At 39.3% G+C, this 9,869-nt stretch overlaps 2 protein-coding genes across 3 annotated transcripts; both read right to left on the minus strand.

The window, feature by feature from the left end:
* Nucleotides 1–849: 849 nt before the first annotated feature.
* Nucleotides 850–3,336, minus strand: LOC149274361 (keratin, type I cytoskeletal 42-like). 2 transcript variants are annotated; one of them, XM_089505587.1, is made up of 7 exons: nt 3,105–3,228; nt 2,803–3,008; nt 2,510–2,592; nt 1,871–2,027; nt 1,431–1,592; nt 1,220–1,345; nt 850–1,074 (listed from the first exon to the last, which is right to left on the minus strand). In XM_089505587.1, exons 2-7 carry the CDS (start codon nt 2,971–2,973, stop codon nt 850–852), a joined length of 924 nt encoding a protein of 307 aa, XP_089361713.1. In that variant the 5' UTR covers nt 2,974–3,008; nt 3,105–3,228. The 2 variants fall into 2 exon arrangements, with proteins under 2 accessions (XP_089361713.1, XP_089361711.1); XM_089505585.1 differs by having other exon boundaries at nt 2,803–3,336.
* Nucleotides 3,337–5,889: 2,553 nt separating this feature from the next.
* On the minus strand, nt 5,890–9,575 carry LOC149274362 (keratin, type I cytoskeletal 19-like). The gene is made up of 7 exons (XM_089505598.1): nt 8,994–9,575; nt 8,563–8,645; nt 8,183–8,339; nt 7,826–7,987; nt 7,356–7,481; nt 6,709–6,929; nt 5,890–5,962 (listed from the first exon to the last, which is right to left on the minus strand). Exons 1-7 carry the CDS (start codon nt 9,573–9,575, stop codon nt 5,890–5,892), a joined length of 1,404 nt encoding a protein of 467 aa, XP_089361724.1.
* Nucleotides 9,576–9,869: the final 294 nt, after the last annotated feature.

The raw sequence follows: 9,869 nt of genomic DNA on the forward strand, positions 1-9,869 counted from the left end.
CAAATCAGTGCTTTTTATAGAGTACTAAGTACTTTTTGCCTATGTAACATTCCAGCTATTTAACAGGGAGGTTTTTTGGCTCTGGGTGACTCCTCACCATTCCAACTCGTCATACTTTACCAAACTAAGCTTTTTCTAGGATGCTAAGTTTTCTAAACATGTCGGTCTTCTTTAATCATAACAATGAATATGGTTTCTGGTTTGTTATTCTAGTTACCATACGATGGGTACCATTAGTTTACTATATTAGATGATAATAGGGAGGACCATCAAAAGGTTAAATCGTTTTTTTTGTAGTACTGCTCCTTTTAAGACAATGTGGTGGTTTAATTATTCCCGTTTGGACTGGGAAATACCTTCTTTAACATCCTCTACTACTGTTCTTGGTTTACCGCTGCCAGAATGACTCAAACTGCCCAAACTCAGGTCTCTGCCTTCCCTTTTGTACCACGAGCTGTGTCTGCAAAGAAGACATTGAATATTTAGAAACCAGAAAGAAAAAAATAATGTTGCAGTAAGAGAATGTCTTTCTGAGAAGCTGTATTTCCATGTCTGGACTGGAATCCAATGGTCATGTTTTTAGTGTTCTAGCTCATATAGACTATTCTTCTTAATGCCTTACCTGGTTACAACCTAGTAACAACAAAGTGCCCCTGCCATGCCTCTTACCACACCGACTAAAACAAAAACATGCCCCTGTTTGGTCAATTGAAATGTTGAGAGGTATGTTGCTGCTCCCTATCCTTGTTATATTATATCAGACTCGTAACTAGTGGGTTCTAGAACTTCAGTAATATTCTGAACTGACACAGATGTGTATTTACCTATTTCCTTTCTTATATATCCTACTTACTGAATGTCCTCTCCATCCAGAAGGCGCCTATACGTCGCTATCTCCAACTCTAGACGGGTTTTCACGTCCATGAGGACTTTGTATTCATAGTTTTGACGTTCTAGATCAGACCTAAGCTCTGCCAGCTGACACTCCACATTCTCAATGAGCCCCTGGATTTGGGCCAGCTGGGCACAATAACGGCCTTCTGTCTCCGCCAACGTGTTTTCCAGAGCTGCTTTCTAGTAGGGGATATATTGACACAATATTAAAATAGCAATATATTATAAAGGCTAGCTGGAATAGGGAATTAGGTCTTCAAACTTCACATATAAAATGTAAGGCTATGCTGGTATGCAGGATAAATATATAAATACTTGAAATTACCATGCTATTTTGGGTTTGCAGATCAATCTCCAGGTTCTGAAAGGTGTGTCTCAGTTCAATGATTTCTGTATGGACCGTCTGTAGCTGTTGAGAACTGCTGGTCACCTCTTGATTGAGTTCTTCACTCTGTAATGACCACGTTGTCAAGTTGTCACACTTCCATTAAGGTCATAGTTATTATTAGATATCTGGCGCCGTGATCTTTGCTCACCTTAGTTATAAACCAATGCTCTGCCTCTGTCCTGTTCTTCTCTACGAGGTGTTCATACTGGTCTCTTATCTCAGACAAGACCTTATTGAGATCCACGGCAGGAGCAGCATTCACCTCCACGTTGACACGGGCTCCAAGCTGAGCGCGCAGGCTGGCCACTTCCTGCATTAAATATGTTGAAAGGGAAAATGGCGTCATGGCCAGTTATACCATTCCATACCATTCCTAGAACTGTTTTAGATAGTACAATTGAAAGGAAACAAAATCTTCTGTTGATCAAATGGGACTTCATGGATGACTATAGCCAACACTACGTAGAGCCTGAGTAATATATGGTTTCTTGTAAAGTATTTATTGAAATGAAAAACCTGGGTTTTATTGGTAGCGATCAAATTTACTTTGTATAAATTTGGCACTGTATAAATAGGTTATAATAATACCTCATCATGCTCCTTCTTCAGGTACATCAACTCTTCGTTCAGAGTCTGCCACTGCATTTCGAGGTCACCCTTGGTAAGATTGAGGTCATCCAGGACACGGCGAAGTCCGTTGGTATCTGCCTCAACCCCCATGCGGAGAGCAGCCTCGTTTTCATATCTGTGAAAATGATACAGTGTTTTATTGAATGTTCATTTGCATAATTTAAAAACGTTTCCTAAAATAGACATTTTGATTATTGTTAATCATTGTTAATTATGCTCTGTAAAACACAAATGTGAGGAGAAATGCAAATAAATTCCATAAAGAGGTACTAAGGGTGAGATTCAGTCAAAATATATCACAAATGTGAGAGCATTTGACTACTCAACAGAATTTTTTTTGAAAAATTTTTTTGTGAGATTTTACCAAATACTATAAATCATTTTATAGAACATAATCCATGATTAGGCATAGAAACAGATTTTAAAAAATACAGTAGGTAAAATATCCACAAAACAGCAGAACTACATCCAAAACAGCACAGTGTATGCATACATAAGATTTTTAAGAATTTTCAGCAAAAGTGAAAAAGAAAACATCTTGTAAAATCTTTTAGAAAATATCTGGTAATACATTCATCTATAAGCGATAGCACTTACTTGGTTCTGAAATCATCCGCTGCCAGCTTGGCATTATCAATCTGCAGCAAAATGGCGGCATTTCCTGTTCTTGCATGCAAGATCTGGGAAGAAACATTATGTTTGTATTAACATTATTCTCTAAATCTTAGATAATGGTGAATGATCAAAGGACAAAAAACTTTTTTTTGTTTTGTCCCAAACAAACATGACCTCCAAAGAGACAACAGTCAATCAAAAAATATCAAAGTCTACAATTTGATGTGTTACAATATAAGTTGGATGATTTGAGGTCTTATAGGCTACTTAAATACCTTATTCTGAAGTTCCTCAATGGTCCTGAAGTAGGGGTTAAAGTCAGGAGAGGTGTATGGAACCTGTTTTTCATACCACTCTCGGATTTTCCTCTCTAGCTGGGCATTCTCCTGCTCCAAGGAACGTACTTTGTCCAAATAGGATGCCAATCGATCATTGAGCAGTTGCATGGTTTCCTTCTCGCTGATATTGAACGCTCCATCAGCTACGACTCCTGAGTAGGCACCACCACCTCCATAACCTAATCCAGATCCAAAGCCTCCACCGTGGCCACCTCCATAACCTAACCCAGAACTAATACTAATGGTACTGCCGCCGCCATAACCTAAACCTAAGCTTCCAGCAGATGCATTCCCAAAGCCTCCATAGCCATAAGAGGTGTTTATGCTTCTGCCTCCAAAACCACCGTGGATACTTGGTGATCTGTAAGACCCACCAGAACGCACATGAGTAACACGGGTAACACCAGAGCTGGCACCTCCTAATCCTCTCAAGGATCCAGATGATGATCTATGGCTCTGCTTGACACTCATGATGGCTGTTCTTGAATGTTCAACTAGACAATCAGTGCTTTATTTCTTTTAAGCAATGAAATCCCTTTTTTATACTACCATACCACACTGGGTGTTACCTATTCAGGGTCTAGTTTCCCATTGGAACATGTGCTATCAAGTTGACGGAACCAGTGTCAGTCCCTTTGCCCGTAAAACTCATCATTTTGGGTTCTCAGGTGCATTTTGTTGAATATCATTTTATTTCACCTATAAAATATTTGTATGTCACACCCGGGCAAGAAATAACATTTTATTGTAAATTCCCTTCCAGAGTCTGCATGCATGGAAGATCATTAAAATGGGAAAGACAACGTTCCTCATAATTAATAATAATTACAGTGGGATGTTAACCTCTCATTATTTATGTGCTGATAAAGTGATTATGCGTCCTTGTCAAACTACTGCATTGATGGATCATCTTTTTTGCTGTTTAATTTTGGAATTTGCAGTACCCTGACCCATGTATGAAAACAATGCTTTATATCAGCTATTTGGAGACATTTCTGAATACATATTTTGATGAAGCCGATAGTGATGGGCTTTGAAGACCTACGCTATATAACAGATCCATCTGAAACGTTGGTTGGGTTATCTATACATATTTGACATTAAAATACTTTTTTTCACAACCATGTTGTATTTTTTGCATGCTCGGGTTATGTAAGGACTATAGAAAAAAGATTTGGGGATCAGATGGACTTTCAAGTGATTGAAGATATTGTTAGCTTTATTTGTAGTTAATATAGCGTATTGAAGTTTAGGTTATTCAAGGTTAATCCAGGAATGATTTGGTTAAACAGTAAAGGTCCAATAAAGTGTTTGGCAAGGCTGTTTGATATAAAAAGCAGACATTTTTATGAAAATTATGTGTTAGCCCAATTTTGGTATTTTTATGAGCTGCGATGGCTGTTACCACTAGCTCTTCAGATTTTATAAGCTTCTTTCTAAAATTACAACGTTTGATCGAGGCAGGAGGCGCCAACAAGAAATAAAGAGTCCAGTAGTATGCCAGATACTAAATGAATGCTATCTTTGCTAACTACTATGTCAAATAATAAATAAGCTGCTGTCAGGGCCGCCATCAGGGGGGGAATACTCACCTGAGAGAGCATCGAGGAAGGGCTTGGCCTGAGAGAAGTGCCCAGTGGGGTCACGTAACGTGCAACATGCGACCTCAGGCACCACCAAACCCCCAGTCTTACCACTAGGCTAACGCTGAGTCTGAGTGCTAGAATATGTCATTTCCTAGCGCTCAGACTTAACGTGTGAGAACCTTAAAGAAGAATAGAAGAGCTGGCAATGGCCTACCCCCTCTTCTATGTAAGTATACTAAAGTATGTTAGTAGTGTATGCATGTATGTTAGTATGCATGTGGGTGAGAAAGTAAGGATGTTACTCTGTGTAAATATGTTACTGTATGCGTGTGTAGGTATGTTATTTGTAAGTATATTAATATATTACTGTATGTTAGTATGTCTGAAAATATGTTACTGTATGTGTGTAAGTATGTTAGTATGTTAGTATTGCCTGTATAGCTATATTACTGTGTGTGTATGTGTACACCTTGCAGTGTGGTGCGTATGGTATTGTGTGTGTTACTGTTACTGTATGATATTAGCATGAATGAGTGTATCTGCATTGTAGTGTTAGAGTGTGTGTGTATAGTTGTATGGAGTTAGCATGCCTGTGCATGAGTGGATGATGTTTGCATGTGTGTATGTTACTGTAAGGTGTTAATGTTTGTGAGCATATGACATTAGCATGTGTGTGTCTTTTTCAGTATGGCATTATATAGTGTGTAAGTGTATGGTGTAAGCATGAGTGTATGTGTGTTAGTATTTGGTGTTAGCATGTGTGTGTGGGTGTCAGCATATGATGTTATCATGAGTTTGTGGGTCTGCGTATGGTGTCGGAGTGTCAAGGGTAAGGCTGGGGTTATTGGCAACTGGGAGGAGAAAGGAGGAGCAGGGGGAAGAAAGTGTGGATGTACGTGTACGGTGTTGGAGTGGGTGTTAAAGCGAGTTTTTGTGTTTGTATGTATGCTGCACCCAGGGCATAGGCTTGTCCTTGTTCTCATATGGTGTGCTTATAGGAGGATCTTAAGGCAAAGAGAGGTGAGGAGCAATGGGTGGGACAGTGGGATATACATAGGGTGGGCTTGTGGAAAGGGCATGGGCGCCCATATGTTAAGCATGTACTGGGCCCTAAGATTTCTGATGCCGGCCCTGCTTACAGTCAGGTTTTTTCCTTGCCCCAGTATCATTATGATTTATGTAAAAAAATGTTGCTAGTTGTGAAAATAAATGTCTTGTCCTCAAGCACACAGAATTGTATTTGCACGAAGGATTTATTAATGAAATACAGACGTCAAGACATGAGAGAGAACTAGCAGAGTACATTTACTGTAGATGAACACCAGTTGATGAGTTCGAGGAGAAGCTTTGAGCTCCCACCCTGACACAGGTGATGTCAATATGTACGACAATGAAAGGAAAAACAATGAAATCATAAAGGTATCAGTAACAAGAATGGTCATCCGCTGATCTTTAGCACTTGTGTGCTACGTGACCTTTGACATTGTGAATCGACACTGAGTGCTGAGATTCTGGAAAAAAACAAACAAACAACATATTAAACATTAATGATGAGCGCGTTGGTAGACTCAGTTCTCAGATGTCATTCTGATGTGATGTCATACTACCGCACACAGTGCCTTTAAAGTCTGTAAGCTGTTAGAAGCACCTGCTGGGGCAAAAAGTCTAAAATGTAGATCTAGGGTCAAGCAAGCTGTATAGGGATTTATCGATACTTCAAATGGAATTGCGGGGGTTAAGTCCTTATAATCAAGCAAGCTGACATGGCTCTCTCGCCATAGGAGTTTCTTTTTACCGATTGTATATAAAACTCATATTAAAGTCAAAAAATTGTTTTAAAATGTTGCCCCATATATAAGACTTGGAATTTTCACTTACTGACATGAGCTCCTGAGTAATGGTGTCCTGAAGCACTGGAATAAAAAAAACAACCCAAAATGTTACATTTTCTAAAACAGCCTACCATAATATTTTTTAAAAAAGCTTTAAATATTTTACAAAAGTGAAACGTACCTATTCATGCAAAAGTATGCCATAAAACCAAAACACTGCTTTTTTCTAAATGATCTATAATTAATAAACTACAATCCATATTATTTATCAAGTAAATGGTGGGAATAAACCCTTAAAATATGGCTTCACTTTTATGCAAAAATAATGTGTGCCCTAAACCCAGTGAGTCACTAAAGTTAATGCCATATATTGTAAGAGTGACAAAGCCAATTTATATTTTTAAGATTAGTGGCCGAAGACATACTGGAAGTCATGTCCTTCCAGTAGGCGTTTGTAGGTGGCGATCTCCATCTCCAGATGGGTTTTCTGGTCCATGAGGATCCTGTACTGGTGGTTCTGCTGCTCCAGGTCAGATCGGATCTGTGCCAGCTGGGATTCCACAGCATTGATCAGACCTTGTAACTGGGAGAGCTGGGAATTGTAAGTGGCTTCGGTCTCTGCCAAGGTGCCCTCCAGAGCAGATTTCTAAAACAAAAAGGAAATTTTAACTGAACATTTTGTACCAATATGATTAACTTATACTATTTTATGAAAGTGTTGATGACCCATAGGTGGCACTTCCATCTCATCAGAGGTATGTATCTAAAGGTAGACACCTAACTCAGAACTCAACTGTATTTTGCAATGTTACATTACTTAAATGTTTTTAAAATTATAAATGTAAAGAAATACATAGCACATCATAATGAGATAATGAATAGGTCAGCTCAAATTACCACTTGTGTTTTTGCTTACTACCATTAAACCTAAGGCTACCCTAAGGTTTATGTTACTGGTATACAGGAGATGTTTGTAGAATGATACTTACATATTATGTTTCTTGCATTATATCATTGTTATAATGTATATAGTAATAACTCAGAATATAAGGAGGCAACCCGTAGAACATACCATGCTCAACTGGCTTTGAAGCTCAATCTCAAGGGTCTGGACAGTGCGTCTCAGGTCAATGACCTCAGTCTGTACGGACTGCAGCTGCTCGGCTCCAGATGCCACCTGACGATTCAGTTCTTCTGTCTAGAAGTATTGGAAAGAGCCATCAATAAAGTAAAGTCTGACTGCATATCCCCATACTTTAGAACCCTTCAGGTAAAGCTCTGCTTCCCCAGATATCCGAGTCACTTCCCTCTTTCTCTGGGCAAGAGAAACTACCAACTCCCCAGTCCAAGCTAATTTAAGGCCATCTAGGGCTAGCTCTGGGTAGTCCACGCTGGGAAGTTTGCAGGTATACATATTGAGTTGTTAATTTGGGGTAGCCAGTCAATGTTAGCATAGCCATTTCCACCTAGCCCATATACATACTGGATTGATGGTTACCGAGGAGGACACTTGAATCTTTAGAATTTAGCGGTATCAGTTACCCTTTGCAGGAACATGCTCTCGACTTCTCTCATGTTCCTCTCCATTAGATTTTCATACTGCTGCCGGATTTCAGACAAAGCTCGGTTTAGGTCTACAGATGGAGCGGCGTCCACTTCCACGTTGACTCTCTGCCCCAGCTGAGCTCTTAGGGAGTTCACCTCCTGATGAAGAAGAACATGTTAATTGTCAGGCTCTACAAGAGTCATCTGCTCAGCTTCTACTTTAGAGACATCCCAACAATCTAAGGACAACATTTATGTTTGGTGTACTTAGTTCCTCCCAATTGTACTTGTCTGCCACATTTAGAAATGCCACTATTATTTTGTCTGTACAAAAGTATCTAAATGATACATTACCTCTTCATGATTCCTCTTCATCTGCTGCAGCTGTTCTTGAAGGTTACGGACCTGCACATCCAGGTCACATACCTCACGATTCAGACCTTCAAGAACTCTGCGTACATTGTTTATATCTGCCTCAACATTGTTACTCAGCTGGAGTTCCATCTCATACCTTTGGAAATAGGAATACACAACCAAGTATGAAACATATATATGATTTATTTAATCTAAAGCTGTATGTATATTTATCTCATTTTTTTCAAATTATACTAAATATTATACATAAACCCAGAATTTATACAAATCTTGCTGCTGTGTGGTTTACCAAAAATTGTTTAATTTTGTCATAAGCACTGTCTACATAAAGAAAGGGAAAAAAGAAGATTTTTTTTTACTTGTTTCTGAGGTCATCAGCGGCTAGACGCGCATTGTCTATCTGCAGAACAATCCTGGCATTTTCCACCGCAGCTGATGAGACCTGATGAAATTCATGAATGTTAAACGGCTTTAAATATATATACAATTATTTATGGATACATTATAAGGCTAAATGTGAGGGAATGGAATCCCGCTGAGTACACATTCATTGTTCCAAAGTGGCCCCTATATTATTAGATGGATGTGTTCTGTAGCCACATATGTTTGCTCAAACTTCAAAAGTCAGTGTGTTATAAACAGCAATTGCAGAAGAGCTATATAGATATATTCTCAACAAATTTGTATCTGAATTATGCATGCTTATTGCACACAAGTGTATGTTATTAGATACTTTTGTGTAAGCTCTAGCCTAAATTAAGATCAACTTAGTCTTCTATAATTCTCATACCTGGCCCTGGAGCTCCTGGATAGTCCTGAAGTAGTTACCGAAGTCAGGGAGCGTACTAGGTTGATTTCTCTCGTACCAATCTCGGATATTCCTCTCCAGCTGCTTATTTTCCTGCTCCAGTAAGCGGACCTTCTCCAGGTAGGAAGCTAGGCGATCATTCAGACATTGCATGGTTTCTTTCTCATTGACATTGAACAGACCATCTTTCTTCCAGCCATTATGGCCACTTGAGCTGCTGCCATGCATACCCTTCTTATGGCTACTGTGTACGGTGAAAGAAGAGTTTCTGGAGATAGAGATTCCCTTTCCTCCTGATCCTCCATGGACACTGGGGGCTCTGTAGTGGCCTCCATGATGGACATTATGAGAACTACCATGATGGGAGATATTAAATCCTCCATGATGGAGTTTAGGTGACCCTCCATGGTGGGAAACATGTGACCCTCCATGGTGGGAAACATGTGAACCTCCACGGTGGACTTCAGATCCTATGTGACTGAAGTTACTAAAGGAATGACCAATTTTGCAGATTCCCTTGAAAGATCCAGCAGAAGAATGAGACTGATGAATACTGCGACTCATGTTGACTTGGAATATAGAGGTCCAAGCAAAAGACAAGTAGTGGTTGACTTCCTAGAAGTGATTCTGCTTGTGTGCTTTATTCATTTCATTCCCTATTATATAGGAATCAAGGGGTGGTGTCCCAGAGAGTTGATATGCGTCTATATCAATGGATCTTTTGATTTTTATGTTTCATATAAAGACTGAACATAAAACATTTTGTGAGATAGCTTGAACACCTCTTAATGAAAAGCTAGAACCATAAACATATAAACGATTGAGTGCATTGACTCCACCCTGGCAATATAGCACAGG

Source organism: Sceloporus occidentalis, unplaced genomic scaffold (assembly GCF_023333645.1).
Source record: "Sceloporus occidentalis isolate IW3139 unplaced genomic scaffold, rSceOcc1.0.p SCAF_335, whole genome shotgun sequence".
NCBI classification, from domain to species: domain Eukaryota; kingdom Metazoa; phylum Chordata; class Lepidosauria; order Squamata; family Phrynosomatidae; genus Sceloporus; species Sceloporus occidentalis.

Coding starts and splice junctions, on each gene's coding strand:
- LOC149274361 (XM_089505585.1), bottom strand. CDS start 3,336: ATGAGTGTCAAGCAGAGCCATAGATCATCATCTGGATCCTTGAGAGGA. Junction 2,593..2,802: donor TTGAGGAACTTCAGAATAAG/GTATTTAAGTAG, acceptor GTTTCTTCCCAG/ATCTTGCATGCAAGAACAGG. Junction 2,028..2,509: donor GCGGATGATTTCAGAACCAA/GTAAGTGCTATC, acceptor TCATTTTCACAG/ATATGAAAACGAGGCTGCTC.
- LOC149274362 (XM_089505598.1), bottom strand. CDS start 9,575: ATGAGTCGCAGTATTCATCAGTCTCATTCTTCTGCTGGATCTTTCAAG. Junction 8,646..8,993: donor TCCAGGAGCTCCAGGGCCAG/GTATGAGAATTA, acceptor GAATTTCATCAG/GTCTCATCAGCTGCGGTGGA. Junction 6,930..7,355: donor TTCAAAGCCAGTTGAGCATG/GTATGTTCTACG, acceptor TTTTTGTTTTAG/AAATCTGCTCTGGAGGGCAC.